This window comes from Schistocerca serialis, chromosome 8, assembly GCF_023864345.2.
Source record: "Schistocerca serialis cubense isolate TAMUIC-IGC-003099 chromosome 8, iqSchSeri2.2, whole genome shotgun sequence".
Classification (NCBI taxonomy): domain Eukaryota; kingdom Metazoa; phylum Arthropoda; class Insecta; order Orthoptera; family Acrididae; genus Schistocerca; species Schistocerca serialis.
In genome coordinates this window covers 636,304,081-636,324,408 of record NC_064645.1, presented here as the reverse complement: position 1 = coordinate 636,324,408, position 20,328 = coordinate 636,304,081, and the positions used below count along the sequence as shown (strand labels likewise).

Below are 20,328 nucleotides of genomic sequence, written 5' to 3'. Positions count from 1 at the left end.
ATCAGCGTACTCTGAAGGGAACCTGACTGGTATACAATCTGGACCACCGGCCTTGCCTTTATTAAGTGATTTAAGCTGCTTTGCTACCCCGAGGACATCAACTTCTATGTTTCTCATCATGGCAGTTGTTCTTGATTGGAATTCAGGAATATTTACTTCGTCTTCTTTGGTGAATGAGTTTCGGAAAACGATGTTTAATAACTCCGCTTTAGTGACACTGTCATGAGTGTTTTCACCATTGTTATCGCCCAGTAAAGGCTCTGATTGTCTCTTGCTAGTGGTGTGCTTTATGTATGACCATAATCTCTTTGGGTTTTCTGGCAGATTCCGAGAAAGAGTTTCGCTGTGGAAATTATTACCTCTCCATTTGGTAGTACCCACCCGGAGATCCAAATGGAGGACTACTTAGGAATACTTTGCCAATGGATCATCTTGACACTTCTTTTAAATAATGGCTCTGAGCACTAAGGGACTTAACATCTGATTTCATCAGTCCCCTAGAACTTAGAACTACTTAAACCTAACTAACCTAAGGACATCACAGACATCCATGACCGAGACAGGATTCGAACCAGCGACCGTAGCAGTCGCGCGATTCCGGACTGACGCGCCTACAACCGCTCGGCCACAGCAGCCGGCGACACATTTCGATTAGGGGTCACATGTCCTATTGGTACACATCATACATCTTTAATGCAGTGGCTTCCATTACCTTTTCCATCCTCATACCATTGGTCATTGATGATTCTTCCGCATTTTAGATTCAGATTCTTTATTAGTCATTCAGCATTGTTACATGCAATAGACTTCGTCAGTTCATTTAACCTATTAATTTTACAAAAAAAAAATTTACATATTTAAGTTGATATTGGGCATTTCTAAAAATTCTTCTAATGAATAGAATGGATTAGTTAACAAGAAGTTATGAACATTGTCTTTAAATAATTTGTCAGGCTTGATTGACCCATTTTTAGACAATTTGTTATATATTTTAATTGCCATATACTTATGACTATTGTTAGTTTTAGCTAATCTATTTTGTGGCAACAGCAGAGAAGTACACGTTCTTGTATAGTAGCCATGTCTTTCATTTGTTACACTTAAATTAGGTAGTTCAGCAAGTATGTACTTAACACTGTCAAGAATATATAAATTAATTACTGTTAAAATTCTATATTTAGTGAACAATGGTTTACAATGTGTTCTATTATCTACCTTAGCCATTACTCTGATTGCTTTCTTCTGGATCACCATAATTTCATTTATTGTTCTGCTGTTTCCCCAGAGTATTAACCCATACCTTAAAACAGATTGAAAAAAGGCAAAGTACGCTGTCCTTACGTACTCAAATGTCACACAACACATCAGTCTCTTCAACAAATATATAACTCTTGACAACCTAACCACTATGTGATCAACATGAGAGTTCCATGTTAGACTGTTGTCAAGTACAATACCTAAAAACTTTGCCTTTTGTTTTTCTATTTTTGTAGTCTTTGATAGACTGAACCACATATTCTGGGTCTTTTCCTCATTTAATACCAGACCATTGGCATTAAACCATGATGTTGCATTTTCTTTTGCCAATTTCATATCACTTACAAGGTTATCAAGTACATGGTTTACAGATAGAAAAGTTATGTCATCTGCATACATATATGTCTTTACATCTATATTTCCTGGTAAGTCATTTATGTGTACAAGGAAAAGAAGGGGTCCCAATTTAGATCCCTGTGGCACTCCACGTTGAACCTCGAGTATGTTTGACAGATGCAGTTTCCCGTCCCAAGGGCCAAGAGTGTTCCCTGACACTCTGTTCGTCTGAGGGTAGCTTCTTATTGCGTAAGTCTTAGGCCGCTACTGCTGACTGCTTTTTCTCTAAATTGAAACAGTGGCGGTGTTCCAGGCCGTGTCGAGAACGGTTTGCTTAGTCAAGAAGGAAGCTACTCAAAGACCAATACTAAGGTAAGTAATTCTACAGCGCGCATTTAATTCGGTGCTGTAACTCAAGGGTATGCCTGATCTTCATTAATTTCAGATTCAGTTACGTTTCACATTCTCACACACGCAGTGCTTTGGAGAGCCCTGAATTGAATCCACCAAATTTTGGTAACATGAAAGTTAAATTCTTAGGGATTATATCAGCGAATGACTTGAACTGTAAAGATTGCAAGTATAATGTTGTGGGGGAAGCTGATCTAAGACATATTTGCAGAACGTTCACAAAATGCAACAGACCTACTAAAGAGGCTGCCTACCGTATACTTGTTTGCCCTCTTTTCGAATATTGCTACGTAGTGTTGGATTCGCGTCGTATAGGATTAGCGAAGGAGATCGAAAAAGTTCAATGAATGGCAACTCGTTTTGTATTGTCCCGAAATAGGTGAGAGAATGCCGCAGATATACTACGCGAGATGGGCATCTTTTCACGAAGTTTCAATCACTAACTTTCTCCTTCGAATCCAAAAATATTGTTGGCACCCGCCTTCAGAGGCCAAAGTCATTATTGTAATAAGAAAAGAATAATCACAGCTCGCAAGGAATGATTTAGGTGTTCGTTTTACCTGGACGCTGTTCAAGAGTGGGACGGTAGAGAAGTAGGATGAAGATGGTTCGATTAACACTCTGCCAGAGGAATTGCAGTCATGCAGATGTAGATGCAGACGAATTATTTCAGCCTTATACGATTTAGGAAAACAACGGAATACGTAAATGAGAAAGGTGTGCAGGGATTTGTCAACTCAATAATGTAGCAACATATGGCCATCAATGTAATGTATATACTTTTTCCTTAATTGTGTTTCATAATACGCAAACAGATATAATGTTTAAGATTTGACTTACAGCGATCGTGGTCCGCCGGTTGAATATCTTCCGGAAAGCCATAGGGTGTCTGATGGCCAGGTAGCGGTCAATGCTCATGGCTGTGATGGTGAATACGCTGGCGCCCACGGCCACACCTGCGAAAAACGACAAAACCTGTAACTGTGGTAATTGTTTAATGGAGTCAAAAGACATAAATTCAACAATTATTCATGTTTATGCTTCTCTTTGTTATCCACTTCAATTCCGATCCCTTTGTTATGAGACTAAAGATGATTAGGTGTAAAGCAGTTTTTGGGAGGATAGAACAACATTCCTTTTGTTCTTTGCATGTCAGCAGCTTTTCCACGGTCATTGAGAAATAAAGAGAAGCGGGCTGTAATATTTAATGCGATAATACAAGCCATTGTACAACGGTGTTTCGACCGGTAATTTGGACCTTGAACAACGGAACCCACTATCAGAAAGATAGACAGCGATATGTGTAGCGAATATAACACCTATCACACTAAAAATTTTTGACTCCCCGTTGCAGATGGCACGAAAGTGAATTGCAGTTGACTCATATATAATTACATCAGTTAAGCGCCCTGGTCTCCTTTGATTACATTGTCGAATTGGTCGAATGGTTTTGTAGCTTGAAAGCATTATGTCTGCAGTTATACCACAGTGGACGTTTTCACAAAAAAATAAATAATAGAAACAGCTCGATACAAACGCCTCAGAACCCGCTATCTGTGGGGTTTATGCGAGGGTTTCCCAGAAACTAATGGACCGCATTTTTTTCTGAGCCGAAAACAATGCTATAAAATTGAAATATTACGGATGTATTACTTGAAGTCTCTTGAGTGAGCGCGGCAGGTTTCCGTCACTTCCGGCAGATAATTGCAGGATTGTGGTGTACGTTACAAGTAACGTGCCGTCATTGAATTTCTGACTGCAGAGAAAGCAACTGTGGGGACACTCACAAACGCTTGTGCAAAGTCTATAAACCATCTGCTGTCTCCAGAAGTACAGTTAGTCGCAGGGCACGTAGGGTGAGGTTAGCAGATGGCGGTTCGGCTGAGCTCCACCACGATTTGCAGCGGTCGGGGAGACCATCCACGGCTGTCACACCTGACATGTTGCAGCGAGCTGATGATGTAATTCGCGAGGACAGACATATTGCGACTCGGCAGTTGCTGATGCACTTGTCAGTCAACAAAGGAAGTTCACACAGTGAAGCACTGGGTCCGTCACCAGGACAAGGGTTGGTACCGACAGGGCATACGCGCCCTTATTTCGCTCTGCAGGGAGGCCATCGAACGGGATGGGGATTACGTGGAAAAATAGGGTGTCTAGGTAAAACACCATACTTTAGTGTGTATAATTCTCATTATATTCAATAAAGAATTGTTGAAGAAAAAAAGTGCGATGAATTACTTTCTGGGCAATCCTCGTAGAAGGCATCGAATAAACTGTCAAATACGTAGATGTGGAAAGCGAGTCATTGACTACCACAGAGCAGCCATCGACAGTACATACCAAAGGTATATATATCCCTGATATAAAAGTCACCAGTTTTCTCATCATGAAACTTTAACTACTAGCGAATCAAACGCGTGTCTTTATTGCAGTTAGTTCTTCATTAGGTAGATTATTGGCGGAAAAAGACTCCTATCGGACCACAAAAAAGAGGAATACGCTCCTGTTTATTAAAAGATTGACTGAAAATGGTGGTTCCAGATGCCTGATTCTACCCTCCGCAGTACCTATACAAAAAAAAATGGTTCAAATGGCTCTGAGCACTGTGGGACTTAACTTCTGAGGTCATCAGTCCCCTAGACTTACAACTACTTGGACCTAACTAAACTGGTCTAGGGGTAGCGTCTTTGATTCATAATCAAAACGTTTTCGGTCCCGGGTTCGATCCCCGCCACTGCCTAAATTTTGATAAATAATCAACATTGGCGGCCGAAGACTTCCGGCATAAGAAGTCAGCCTCATTCTGACAACGGCCTTGTCAAAGAGGGCGGAGGAGCGAATAGAGGTTCAGGGCACTCTCTTGTCCTAGGGGTGGGAAATTGCCCCTAAAGGCGAAAGAATCTACAATGATCAACGACATGAGGATGCAGAAGGCAATGGAAACCACTGCATTAAAGACACGTAACGTGTACCCACAGGACATGTGGCCTGTAATTGAAGAAGTGTCATGATGATCTCTCCATTGGCAAAATATTCCGGAATAGTCCCCCATTCGATCTCCGGGAGGGGACTGCCAAGGGGGAGGTTACCATGAGAAAAAGATTGAATAATCTACGAAAGGATAACGTTCTACGTGTCGGGGCGTGGAATGTCAGAAGCTTGAACGTGGTAGGGAAGCTAGAAAAACTGGAAAGGGAAATGCAAAGGCTCAATCTAGATATAGTAGGGGTCAGTGAAGTGAAGTGGAAGAAAGTCAAGGATTTCTGGTCAGGTGAGTATCGGGTAATATCAACAGCAGCAGAAAATGGTATAACAAGTGTAGGATTCGTTATGAATAGGAAGGTAGGGCAGAGGGTGTGTTACTGTGAACAGTTCAGTGACCGGGTTGTTCTAATCAGAATCGACAGCAGACCAACACCGACAACGATAGTTCAGGTATACATGCCGACGTCGCAAGCTGAAGATGAACAGATAGAGAAAGTGTATGACGATATTGAAAGGGTAATGCAGTATGTAAAGGGGGACGAAAATCTAATAGTCATGGGCGACTGGAATGCAGTTGTAGGGGAAGGAGTAGAAGAAAAGGTTACAGGAGAATATGGGCTTGGGACAAGGAATGAAAGAGGAGAAAGACTAATTGAGTTCCGTAACAAGTTTCAGCTAGTAATAGCGAATACCCGGTTCAAAAATCACAAGAGGAGGAGGTATACTTGGAAAAAGCCGGGAGATACGGGAAGATTTCTATTAGATTACTTCATGGTCAGAGAGAGATTCCGAAATTAGATACTCGATTGTAAGGCGTACCCAGGAGCAGATATAGACTCAGACCACAATATAGTAGTAATGAAGAGGAGGCTGAAGTTCAAGACATTAGTCAGGAAGAATCAATACGCAATGAGTGGGATACGGAAGTACTAAGGAATGGCGAGATACGTTTGAAGTTCTCTAACGCTATAGATACAGCAATAAGGAATAGCGCAGTAGGCAGTACAGTTGAAGAGGAATGGATATCTCTAAAAAGGGCCATCACAGAAGTTGGGAAGGAAAACATAGGTACAAGGAAGGTAGGTGCGAAGAAACCATGGGTAACAGAAGAAATACACTCCTGGAAATTGAAATAAGAACACTGTGAATTCATTGTCCCAGGAAGGGGAAACTTTATTGACACATTCCTGGGGTCAGATACATCACATGATCACACTGACAGAACCACAGGCACATAGACACAGGCAACAGAGCATGCACAATGTCGACACTAGTACAGTGTATATCCACCTTTCGCAGCAATGCAGGCTGCTATTCTAACATGGAGACGATCGTAGAGATGCTGGACGAAGTCCTGTGGAACGGCTTGCCATGCCATTTCCACCTGGCGCCTCAGTTGGACAAGCGTTCGTGCTGGACGTGCAGACCGCGTGAGACGACGCTTCATCCAGTCCCAAACATGCTCAATGGGGGACAGATCCGGAGATCTTGCTGGCCAGGGTAGTTGACTTACACCTTCTAGAGCACGTTGGGTGGCAAGGGATACATGCGGACGTGCATTGTCCTGTTGCAACAGCAAGTTCCCTTGCCGGTCTGGGAATGGTAGAACGATGGGTTCGAAGACGGTTTGGATGTACCGTGCACTATTCAGTGTCCCCTCGACGATCACCAGTGGTGTACGGCCAGTGTAGGAGATCGCTCCCCACACCATGATGCCGGGTGTTTGCCCTGTGTGCCTCGGTCGTATGCAGTCCTAAGCCGGCCGAAGTGGCCGTGCGGTTAAAGGCGCTGCAGTCTGGAACTGCAAGACCGCTACGGTCGCAGGTTCGAATCCTGCCTCGGGCATGGATGTTTGTGATGTCCTTAGGTTAGTTAGGTTTAACTAGTTCTAAGTTCTAGGGGACTAATGACCTCAGCAGTTGAGTCCCATAGTGCTCAGAGCCATTTGAACCATTTTTTGCAGTCCTGATTGTGGCGCTCACCTGCACGGCGCCAAACACGCATACGACCATCATTGGCACCAAGGCAGAAGCGACTCTCATCGCTGAAGACGACACGTCTCCATTCGTCCCTCCATTCACGCCTGTCGCGACACCACTGCAGGCGGGCTGCACGATGTTGGGGCGTGAGCGGAAGACGGCCTAACGGTGTGCGGGACCGTAGCACAGCTTCATGGAGACGGTTGCGAATGGTCCTCGCCGTTACCCCAGGAGCAACAGTGTCCCTAATTTGCTGGGAAGTGGCGGTGCGGTCCCCTACGGCACTGCGTAGGATCCTACGGTCTTGGCGTGCACCCGTGCGTCGCTGCGGTCCGGTCCCAGGTCGACGGGCACGTGCAGCTTCCGCCGACCACTGGCGACAACATCGATGTACTGTGGAGACCTCACGCCCCACGTGTTGAGCAATTCGGCGGTACGTCCACCCGGCCTCCCGCATGCCCACTATACGCCCTCGCTCAAAGTCCGTCAACTGCACATACGGTTCACGTCCACGCTGTCGCGGCATGCTACCAGTGTTAAAGACTGCGATGGAGCTCCGTATGCCACGGCAAACTGGCTGACACTGACGGCGGCGGTGCACAAATGCTGCGCAGCTAGCGCCATTCGACGGCCAACACCGCGGTTCCTGGCGTGTCCGCTGTGGCGTGCGTGTGATCATTGCTTGTACAGCCGTCTCGCAGTGTCCGGAGCAAGTATGGTGGGTCTGACACACCGGTGTCAATGTGTTCTTTTTTCCATTTCCAGGAGTGTACTTCAATTGATTGATGAAAGGAGGAAGTACAAACATGTTCCGGGGAAATCAGGAATACAGAAATACAAGTCGCCGAGGAATGAAATAAATAGGAAGTGCAGGGAAGCTAAGACGAAATGGCTGCAGGAAAAATGTGAAGACATCGAAAAAGATATGATTGTCGGAAGGACAGACTCAGCATACAGGAAAGTCAAAACAACCTTTAGTGACATTAAAAGCAACGGTGGTAACATTAAGAGTGCAACGGGAATTCCACTGTTAAATGCAGAGGAGAGAGCAGATAGGTGGAAAGAATACATTGAAAGCCTCTATGAGGGTGAAAATTTGTCTGATGTGATAGAAGAAGAAACAGGAGTCGATTTAGAAGAGATAGGGGATCCAGTATTAGAATCGGAATTTAAAAGAGCTTTGGAGGACTTACGGTCAAATAAGGCAGAAGGGATAGATAACATTCCATCAGAATTTCTAAAATCATTGGGGGAAGTGGCAACAAAACGACTATTCACGTTGGTGTGTAGAATATATGAGTCTGGCGATATACCATCTGACTTCCGGAAAAGCATCATCCACACAATTCAGAAGACGGCAAGAGCTGACAAGTGCTAGAATTATCGCACAATCAGCTTAACAGGTCATGAATGGAAGCTGCCTACAAGAATAGTATACAGAAGAATAGAAAAGAAAATTGAGAATGCGCTAGGTGACGATCAGTTTGGCTTTAGGAAAAGTAAAGGGACGAGGGAGGCAATTCTGACGTTACGGCTAATAATGGAAGCAAGGCTAAAGAAAAATCAAGACACTTTCATAGGATTTGTCGACCTGGAAAAGGCGTTCGACAATATAAAATGGTGCAAGCTGTTCGAGATTCTGAAAAAAAGTGGGGGTAAGCTATAGGGAGAGACGGGTCATATACAATATGTACAACAACCAAGATGGAATAATAAGAGTGGACGATAAAGAACGAAGTGCTCGTATTAAGAAGGGTGTAAGACAAGGCTGTAGCCTTTCGCCCCTACACTTCAATCTGTACATCGAGGAAGCAATGATGGAAATAAAAGAAAGATTCAGGAGTGGAATTAAAATACAAGGTGAAAGGATATCAATGATACGATTCGCTGATGACATTGCTATCCTGAGTGGAAGTGAAGAAGAATTAAATGATCTGCTGAACGGAATGAATAGTCTAATGAGTACACAGTATGGTTTGAGAGTAAATCGGAGATAGACGAGGGTAATGAGAAGTAGTAGAAATGGGAACAGCGAGAAACTTAACATCAGAATTGATGGTTACGAAGTCAATGAAGTTAAGGAATTTTGCTACCTAGGCAGTAAAATAACCAATGACGGACGGAGCAAGGAGGACGTCAAAACAGACTCGCTGTGGCAAAAAAGGCATTTCTGGCCAAGAGAAGTCTACTAATATCAAATACCGGCCTTAATTTGAGGAAGAAATTTATGAGGATGTGCGTCTGGAGTACAGCATTGTATGGCAGTGAAACATGGACTGTGGGAAAACCGGAACAGAAGAGAATCGAAGCATTTGAAATGTTGTGCTATAGACGAATGTTGAAAATTTGGTGGACTCATAAGGTAAGGAGTGAGGAGGTTCTACGCAGAATATGAGAGGAAAGGAATATGTGGAAAACACTGATAAGGAGAAGGGTCAGGATGATAGGACATCTGCTAAGACATGAGGGAATGACTTCCATGGTACTAGAGGGAGCTGTAGAGGGCAAAAACTGTAGAGGAAGACAGAGATTGGAATACGTCAAGCAAATAATTGAGGACGTAGGTTGCAAGTGCTACTCTGAGATGAAGAGGTTAGCGCAGGAAAGGAATTAGTGGCGGGCCGCATCATACCAGTCAGTAGACTGATGACCAAAAAGAAAAAAACTAAGGACTGCAGACTGGAGCGCCTAGAACCGTTCGGCCACCCCGGCCGGCCAATACCTATACAAATTATTCCCACAAGTCCATCGCTGTTCAATTTAGTTGCTCACACACATCCATACCCATTTTCCAGCCTCACAGTCTCATACAGCCCAACTCAATGTCATAACCTTTTTGTCTCACTGTTAGTGTCACCTGTCTCAGAGCCAGAGTCTCCTTTGTTTTGTCCTACAAATACTGGTCACTCTCATTGTGACAATCTCTCTCTTTGTTTTACAGCTACTTCCTCATTCATTCCTTCATACTACCCTCTTCGTTGCCATTGTAATAACTCTGTCTTTCATTATAACCAGCCCTCACCCACTTTCACTGTCTCCTTCTGTTTAGTCCTCTCTCAATAGCACTGCCTCCTTCGCCCTTTTCCTAGCACTGCTTTGTCACTGCCAACTATGATCCACTGACACTTTGTCATTCTCTTCCTCATTTACTGCCATTGTCTCCTACACTCTTCCTATACCACAACCACTGTCTACTATATTATAGTATTTATGACTCTTCCATCTCTTTCCTACTATCAATGATTTCTTCTCTCTCAACATTCAAAAGTGCGAATATGTAACCATGACAAAATCCATGGAAAAATTTTTGAAGACGGTGAGGCTGCTGGTACCCAACCTTTCAGTCAGTCTTTTAATAAATGGGGACATTTTCCCCCTGGTTTCCTTCTATTCGCTGCAAAAGCAGGGGACGTCACTCATACAGATAGAATTTTATGGGCTGGTAAAATAACACAGAACTACATAATTTTACAGCTCAGATGAAATTTTATGTGCACAAAAAATTTTCCCCGTGTTTCAGTACTACAACAACATGGGGTTTCGAGAATCGTTCTGATGATAACGAAGACGCTTTACATCATATTTTTCCGTGCTACGTCCTTTATAATGTTTTCGCCTCCCATAGGACTCTACGTGCGTGTTTTACGTGTACAAGTAGGGTTACTCTGAACCTCTGTATCTCGGAAACCTATTAAGTTATCAAGAAGATTTTAGTCTGTTGGAGATAGTGATCTTAAGAATATATCGTTAAAATTTCAGACGTTTGGAGTGTGTAGCAGTCTCGGAATCCGGGGTTCAGTTTTGGACCTAAGAACCATATACTCCGGGTTTTCTCAGGAACCGCCCATGATTTAATACCGTCTCCATAAGCTCTTTAAGACGTACCGTAAATCAAATGTGATGCAGGAAGATCCAGCCGATTTGCTTTCTTTTCCTCAGTTGGTATAAGTGCGTAATATTTAAATGTCGACGTTGCATTGTAACATATTTATAGTACGAGGATCCTTCTGTTCAGTATACAAATGGTTCTTAACCCAAACGATATCCAAAATAATTGATCCTACCTTTATATCAGCAACAGAACCCGAAGTATGGGAATCCCGTTTTTATGTGCTACGTTTTGCAACACAAGAGACAGCTAACTCTGGCGCATGAGTACTGACATATTGTGCTTCTCTTCTACTATCACATGGAAATCTATTTTTAATGACTGTTTGTCTAGTTGTGCCGTGAAATAGGTGTTTACCGGCAAGCCTGAGTTCCTGCCTCACCCAGCAGTTCGCGCCTGTCACGCCAGAGAGCCTTTGTGTCGGTGACCTGACGGACGCAGCGCCACTCCGAGGTTTCCTGTGACAATGGAGAACAGTTGTGGCGAGTCTCAAGCACGTTGTTGGCAATGGCACTGGCTGACAAGTCTCCGTGCGGCGCTCGCCGCCTTGCACGGCACGCCAGTTTTGCATCGCCGTGGCTTGTCCATGGGGTTGTCGCAGTGGTGGAGACGAATTGCACTGCCGGAACGGAATCGGCCATACTGTAAGAAAGTTAGCGCCCGGTCACCGCGAGAAGCAGCTGACAAGTGTGCGGTGCTTCGCTGGGAGTCAGGCATTGGCGTGACTGCAGAGCTTCTTTGATACCAGTGGGGGCTGACCCAGGATCTGCCGGCTGGCTGTGATACAGGATGGACGACCACAGATCGGTCTTAGACAGCCAAGGAGCAAATGGCCTCTGGAATCCTCCAGCCAAAGCGAAAACATGCTGGAGGGAGCTCAACAGCACTGTGCCTGAGAGGGTAGCGTGGAGGCAGCAAGTCAGTGGCGCTGCGGACCGTCAGTACTGAGAATGGCCCGCTGTTGATGCGAGGCTTCGTTTGGCTGGGGAACACACTGTTTGCCTCCATTCGTCCAGAGGATAAGACAGATGGGAGCCACGAAGCGTTTTCAAAAGAAAGATGTCCTATTTTATTATTTTATTCTGGTTGTAGTTTTAAGCAACTGTAGTGCCTCAGCGATACAGATGGCCGTACCGTAGGTGCAACCACAATGGAGGGGTATCTGTTGAGAGGCCAGACAAACGCGTGGTTTCTGAAGAGGGGCAGCAGCCTTTTCAGTAGTTGCAGGGCCAACAGTCTGGATGATTGACTGATCTGGCCATGTAACAATAACCAAAACGGCCTTGCTGTGCTGGTACTGCGAACGGCTCAAAGCAAGGGGAAACTACAGCCGTAATTTTTCCCGAGGGCATGCAGCTTTACTGTATGGTCAAATGATGATGGCGTCCTCTTGGGTAAAATATTCCGGAGGTAAAATAGTCCCCCATTCCGATCTCCGGGCGGGGACTACTCGAGAGGACGTTGTTATCAGGAGAAAGAAAACCGGCGTTCTACGGATCGGAGCGTGGAATGTCAGATCCCTTAATCGGGCAGGTAGGTTAGAAAATTTAAAAAGGGAAATGGGTAGGTTAAAGCTACATATAGTTGGAATTAGTGAAGTTTGGTGGCAGGAGGAACAAGACTTTTGGTCAGATGAATACAGGGTTATAAATACAAAATCAAATAGGGGTAATGCAGGAGTAGGTTTAATAATGAATAAAAAAATAGGAGTGCGGCTAAGCTACTACAAACAGCATAGTGAACGCATTATTGTGTCCAAGATAGACACGAAGCCCACGCCTACTACAGTAGTACAAGTTTATATGCCAACTAGCTCTGCAGATGATGAAGAAATTGATGAAATGTATGATGAGATAAAAGAAATTATTCAGGTAGTGAAGGGAGACGAAAATTTAATAGTCATGGGTGACTGGAATTCGAGTGTAGGAAAAGGGAGAGAAGGAAACATAGTAGGTGAATATGGATTGGTGGTAAGAAATGAAAGAGGAACCCGTCTGTTAGAATTTTGCACAGAGCATAACTTAATCATAGCTAACACTTGGTTCAAGAATCATAAAAGAAGGCTGTATATATGGAAGAATCCTGGAGATACTAAGAGGTATCAGATAGATTATATAATGGTAAGACAGAGATTTAGGAACCAGGTTTTATATTGTAAGACATTTCCAGGGGCAGATGTGGATTCTGACCACAATCTATTGGTTATGAACTGCAGATTAAAATTGAAGAAACTGCAAAAAGGTGGGAATTTCAGGAGATGGGACCTGGATAAACTGACTAAACCAGAGGTTGTGCAGAGTTTCAGGGAGAGCATAAGGGAACAATTGACAGCAGTGGGGGAAAGAAGTACAGTAGAAGAAGAATGGGTAGCTCTGAGGGATGAAGTAGTGGAGGCAGCGGAGGATCAAGTAGGTAAAAATACGAGGGCTAGTAGAAATCCTTGAATAACAGAAGAAATACTGAATTTAATTGATGAAAGGAGGAAACATAAAAACGCAGTAAATGAAGCTGGCAAAAAGGAATACAAACGTCTCAAAAATGAGATTGACAGGAAGTGTAAAATGGCTAAGCAGGCATGGCTAGAGGACAAATGTAAGGATGTAGAGGCTTATCTCACTAGGGGTAAGATAGATACTGCTTACACGAAAATTAAAGAGCTTTGGAGAAAAGAGAACCACTTGTATGAATATCAAGAGCTCAGATGGAAACCCAGTCCTAACCAAAGAAGGGAAAGCAGAAGGGTGGAAGGAGTATATAGATGGTCTATACAAGGGCAATGTACTTGAGGACAATATTATAGAAATGGAAGAGAATGTAGATGAAGATGAAATGGGAGATACGATACTGCGTGAAGAATTTGACAGAGCACTGAAAGACCTGAGCCGAAACAAGGCCCAAGGAGTAGACAACATTCCATTAGAACTACTGACGGCCCTGGGAGAGCCAGTCCTGACAAAACTCTACCATCTGGTGAGCAAGATGTATGAAACAGGCGAAGTACCCTCAGACTTCAAGAAGAATATAATAATTCCAATCCCAAATAAAGCAGGTGTTGACAGATGAGAAAATTACCGAACTGTCAGTTTAAAAAGTCACAGCTGCTAAATACTAACACGAATTCTTTACAGACGAATGGAAAAGCTGGTAGAAGCCGACCTCGGGGAAGATCAGTTTGGATTCCGTAGAAATGTTGGAACACGTGAGGCAATACTAACCTTACGACTTATCTTAGAAGAAAGATTAAGAAAAGGCAAACCTACGTTTCTAGCATTTGTACACATAGAGAAAGCTTTTGACAATGTTGGCTGGAACACTCTCTTTCAAATTCTAAAGGTGGCAGGGGTAAAAAACAGGCAGCGAAAGGCTATTTACAATTTGTACAGAAACCAGATGGCATTTATAAGAGTCGAGGGGCATGAAAGGGAAGCAGTGGTTGGGAAGGGTATGAGACAGGGTTGTAGCCTCTCCCCAATGTTATTCAATCTGTATATTGAGCAAGCCGTAAAGGAAACAAAAGAAAAATTCGGAGTAGGTATTAAAATCCATGGAGAAGAAATAAAAGCTTTGAGGTTCGCCGATGACATTGTAATTCTGTCAGAGACAGCAAAGGACTTGGAAGAGCAGTTTAATGGAATGGACAGTGTCTTGAAGGGAGGATATAAGATGAACATCAACAAAAGCAAAACGAGGGTAATGGAATGTAGTCGAATTAAGTCCGGTGATGCTGAGGGAATTGGATTAGGAAATGAGACACTTAAAGTAGTAAAGGATTTTTTCTATTTGGGGAGTAAAATAACTGATGATGGTCGAAGTGGAGAGGATATAAAATGTGGACTGGCAATGGCAAGGAAAGTGTTTCTGAAGAAGAGAAATTTGTTAACATCGAGTATAGATTTAAGTGTCAGGAAGTCGTTTCTGAAAGTATTTGTATGGAGTGTAGCCATGTATGGAAGTGAAACATGGACAATTAATAGTTTGGACAGGAAGAGAATAGAAGCTTTCGAAATGTGGTGCTACAGAAGAATGCTGAAGATTAGGTGGGTAAATCATATAACTAATGAGGAGGTATTGAATAGAATTGGGGAGAAGAAGATTTTGTGGCACAACTTCACGAGAAGAAGGGACCGGTTGGTAGGAAATGTTCTGAGGCATCAAGGGATCACAAATGTAGCATTGGAGGGCAGCGTGGGGGGTAAAAGTCGTAGAGGGAGACCAAGAGATGAATACACTAAGAGGATTCAGAAGGATGTAGGTTGCATTAGGTACTGGGAGATGAAGAAACTGTCACAGGATAGAGTAGCATGGAGAGCTGCATCAAACCAGTCTCAGGACTGAAGACGACAACAACAACAACAGTAAATATATTTACGATAAGCTCCAGGCATCACATTTAAATAAATTTTTATTATGCATGACTGCTTAATTTGTCTTCTTCATAAGCCTACAATATTATGGATACAATAAATCTTTAGACCTTGGCTATATATGTATGTGAATTGTAAGACGCATATTGCATAAACTCACTTAGTATTGGTTTAACAGATGTCAGGATCTTCGTAAGAGTAGCATAATGCCATGATGTGTCCAGAGAATCTCCCATTGAAGCCCTACACCACACAACGTTCGCAGTCTTCATTCAATATCTGTTTCTGGACAACTACTGGCATAGCTTTGTCTTCTGTAAATTGACTAAAAATGTGCTGTTCATTTGAAGTGTGTCTTGAACATCTTTAAGTTCAAACTGGTTGCAATGATAGTGCAGAGATCTTTAAGAGAAACATGATTTTTTTCTTGCAGGAAAACTGTCAGTGGCATCTGACAAGAAAGTAGCTATAGCAGTTTTAGTGACAATGTTATGAATTCCTCCTTATGTGTTCTCTTAAATTCTATGGATATCTTTCATATCGGAAATACATGGAATTTCATCGTGAGACTGATCATCGCTTATCCATCTCTGCTGTTGTAGCTGTCACGTGGATAACTAGGGAAGACTTGGGTAACATGCATACCAACGATGTGTAAAGTTTAAGCGTTGGGGGAGCACGTTTGTTTTTCGTTTCCAAAAGAGAAATACGAAGATAATCCAAATGTTCTCTTTAACTGGTTTGCAGAATTTGGCGTCATCGAGTGAATTAGAGATGGAATGAATCCTTTAAAACTATATTTTATTCACTATTCTAAAAAATTCGTAGTTTTTTACGATCATCGCATCAGGCACTGTTGTAAGAATTTCATCGGATTAAACAGTGTCGTATTTTCAGTAAATCAACTCAATCCTGCTAGAATATATTGTGTTATTCTCAGCTAATTATAATCTATAAAAGACCAGACAGTCATCGTAATTTCATTTCGAGAGGGAGGGATATGTGACTATCATAATGGTACTCGCTTCCGGTTGATTCACTTTTACTTAATCGTCCACCCACCCGGTTATGGCCTTTTCCTGGTATCATTAAATCTCCTGAGGCAAGTCGTGGGCAGTGTTCTCTGAAAGGGAATAGATCGATTCCGCTCCCCACGCTGAACATGTGCTATCTCCAGTGAATTCCTCCACTGTGCATTTATCATTGGAGTAACAGTTAAGGCGAAAGTCTTTCTCCCAATCTTCAAGAGAGTCACAGACATCATCATCATGACACGAAGACGGTGATTAAAAACTACCAACAAAGGTGCCTTATTACTGTGTTTAAATACTGCCCACGCTTTGCCGGCCGGAGTGGCCGAGCGGTTCTAGGCGCTACAGTCTTAAACCGCATGACCGCTACGGTCGCAGGTTCGAATCCTGCCTCGGGCATGGATGTGTGTGATGTCCTTAGGTTAGTTAAGTTTAAGTAGTTCTAAGTTCTAGGGAGTAATGACCTCAGATGTTAAGTCCCTTAGTGCTCAGAGCTTTTTGAACCATTTTTTGCCCACGCGTGCCACGGCGGAATTATTCAAAAGCCCTTGCAAATTCTGTCAGGCGTATGTAGCAACTACTAAGAGATGCCTGAACGCCCGCTTTAAGAACACGCAACACGCAACGTGAACAAACAAATGGTAGCCGATATTGCGCTGGGACCACGGAACAACCAAATTTTCCAACACTGCTATTTTCCCTAGGTTCAGTCATTAGTATGCTAGGATGAACAGCGTGGTCATAGAATATCGAAAACAAAATAGATGTTAATTGGAAAAGGGACTGAAACTAAACAAGGTTTGGGACATAATGGTAAACCGGCGAACAGCGCCAACTCTTCTGCTGTGCAAGCCCCATAACCATGGCACTCTTACGTATGAACATTTCGCCTTGCTGTGCTGCTTTAAAACTGAAAAACAACTACGTTTTTATAGCTTTAGAGGGTGTTCAAAGCATTAGGAGACTAAACGTTAGGTACAAAACATGCCATACGCCACGGTATAATAACCGTAAGATAGATATCACTCGGTATGTACACATTAAAAGAACTTACGGTAATGTAGCCGGGCTACCGACGTACACCGATGTCTCTACAGGTACACAACACCTCATTCGCAAGACAGAAATGCAACAAAGAACAGGTGTGCTAGGAAATTTAAAACCTCGGTTTGTGGGCCTATATAGAAAGAGAACGCAAACAGCGCGAACACTGTCACCAACACACAACCAAAGTTACCGATAGTGGTTATTAATTACTAGCCAGTAGGTAGTTACCATTAAATCTGTTCCTCTGTTGTTTAATCAAAGAGGGAGAAGAATTCAAAGAAGAATTTAAGCAAAAATTTCCATTTCTTATGTCAGTTGCTAATTTAACCTCAGCTCCTCCCTTAACAACAGTATTCCAATCTTTGGAAGTGCACGTCAGAATCTCCATGTTGCTATACAATCTGTGAGATGTCTGGTGCGAAGGCAGTGTTCTGCTGTAGCATGTACAGGGCGAGTCACGTGCCCCTTCTGCTGTCGTTTTATGCAACCTGCAATGTTAAAGCTGGCCTCCATAAACCACGCGAGAGATTATCATACACTCTCTCTCACCGCATGCAAAGTGTTAGTCCTACAGAAAACATGAACAGAAACTTTTGGTAGGAATTTTAATATAGCTGAGTTCTGTACTACGATACGTTTTCGCAGGAGACAGTAGTTTTCGAATTCTTCAAGCGAAACATACAAAAGTGGCCTTCTAACGCCCTCCTACTCCCAAAATGTGCCCCTACCCATCAGGATTTCTGGTATGTTGTTCATCGCACTCCCTCCTACAAGTGTATAAATATTTGCGACAGCTCGAATTACTTCCCACATTCGACCTTTCTTGGTCTTCATTGACTGTCTTTATTGCGCCACCAGTTCAGTCGAGCAACTGATGTTTGGGTAAATTTTATCAAACAATTTTATGAATTCTAACAGCATCATTGTAGTCGTCAGGTCTTCTAACTGCGAAACTAATGTTCTGGTAAGAGAGAGATTGGATCAAAATGCCAAGGTAATTAGTTGTAGTGTAGCTTTTAGGAAACTAGTTTCTCATTTATTACCCTCAAGATCATGTTTAGATTAATAATGATAAACAATAGGCTGGTGGTGTAATAGCAGAATCAATAGAGACCGAAAGAAGTCGAATATCGGGAATAGTTCATCTAGTCGGGAATTTACAGTAGTAGAAGAGAGTACCACGAAATACACGTACTAGAAATCCTTGTTGGTGAGGCAAGAATGTGGGGTGGAGGTGCGTTTGAAGGTCACTTCCATAAGTTTTTCTTGAATAACTAGAAAACCGTGGAAATCGGCAAAAAAGCGCCCCAGTACAAAAATTTAGCTACATTAAACTTCCCCCAAGAAGGTACTGTTCATGTTTTCTGTAGGACTAGCAGAATGAACGTGGCGAACAGGAGAATATGAAAATCTCGTGCGTGGTTTATGAAGCCCATATATAGCATTACGGACTGCGTAAAACGAGAATGGTAGGGACAGTTGCATCACTCTGTATAAGAAGGCAGTTAAGATCTTATAAACAGAGAGCGAGGTTTCTACTTAAAGTCTGCCTGGAATCCTGCTCATCGCCTGGTGAATCAACAGAGTGACTGAATTAATCCTACTTTCTCACCCTTTGGTATTTAATACTCCCTTCTTCTGACGTTCGCCGTCTTTGGTTGCGCGGTGGCGCTAGTGTTAAGTGTGTGTGTGTGTGTGTGTGTGTGTGTGTGTGTTGTATTTGCACGTATCTCCCACATACTGAGGTTTTAAATTTCATTACGCAACGAACTCTCGTAGCATTGGCCTTAAAAACGGCAGGGTGTTCACATGTCGAAATACCGGCAGTGGTCGAAGACGTCACCTGGCTTCAATTCTGTAAGTTGTGCTCAACAGTTTGTGCGCTAGGAGACACTTAAGTGTCACTACAAGGAGATCATTCATCGTTACTTGCGGGAGATGGATGACATCTAATCGCCGAGAGTTGTATTTTGTTTCAAAGGATTTATTTCGCTATCATTTGATGGCAGTTTTGAAAATTTCAGCAGTTTATGGGGACTGGAGGATAGTGCTTCTTTGTCGCATTCGCACAAGTATGAAGGTTTCCTTGGGTTGGTGCAGAATACTACTTCTCGAGATTATTTGGTTAACGTCACGGAGGAAGCTTTGGACAATGCAGCTTTGTCCGTGCTAGGGAAAGGTTTAAGCTTTGTATCGACACTGGAATGTGTTGTGAGTCGAATGGGTCATGTTGCCCAAAGAGTAATATTAACCTAACTGCTAAGAGGGTGGAACTGCGTTCACTCGACGTGGCTCCTGATATTGTTATCAAATCTGCGGACAAGGCCAATTCCATTGAGCCGTGCGTGGCTCATGTTCGTGCCATCTATTATGTAACATCTTATTTTACTGTACGGCCACCTCGTCATTTTAAATTTCAATTACTGGTGTCGCTGAACTACTGTCTTGCCTGCCCGTGAGTGGCAGTAGCAGCGTGTATCGATATTTTCCCGGCCGTATTATCTTTGTTGGACGGCTATTACTTCCCGCGGTCGTGGTGTGTCGTGGAGAGAGATCGGACCTGGAGCAGTTGGAGTTGGGACGCGGCGGACCGCTGGTCGGTCGGTCAGTTTGTCACCTCTTTGGGCGACGTGTGTTTGGTCTTTTGACCGTTTCTGGGCGTCGTCACTGGGTCATCTTGCTGGGCGTGGGTAGGTTCCTTCTTGTGCGGAGACGTCGTTGCCAATGGGCAAGAGTTACCTCTGCATGATTGGGTCCGAGCCAGTGTGCCCGGATCGCCGTGTCTCCCAGTTCCCGACGGACAGTGGACGCACATGGTTTGAGTGCCGACGACCTTGGTTGCTTGTTGGTCGGTCGTCTGGTCAGACGACGCGTGTTTCGCCTCCGACCGTCCTTCGGGTTTTGTGTGTGTCCGCCGGTGATTTGTTCTAGTTGTTCATCAGTGATTCGTTTTACGAGTGTTCGAGTTTCTCGTGGCAGTGTTACGTGCAGCACGGTGTACCCTGTGTCAGTTCGACTGAGCGATG

The 20,328-nt window shown here is 43.5% G+C and overlaps 1 protein-coding gene across 1 annotated transcript in view; it reads right to left on the bottom strand.

The window, feature by feature from the left end:
- Positions 1–20,328, bottom strand: part of LOC126417172 (galanin receptor type 2-like) — a 318,704-nt gene that overhangs the window by 24,226 nt on the left and 274,150 nt on the right. The window contains exon 3 of the mRNA XM_050085069.1: positions 2,845–2,960. Within this exon, the coding sequence (XP_049941026.1) occupies positions 2,845–2,960 (116 nt within the window). The remainder of the gene's footprint in view (positions 1–2,844; positions 2,961–20,328) is intronic.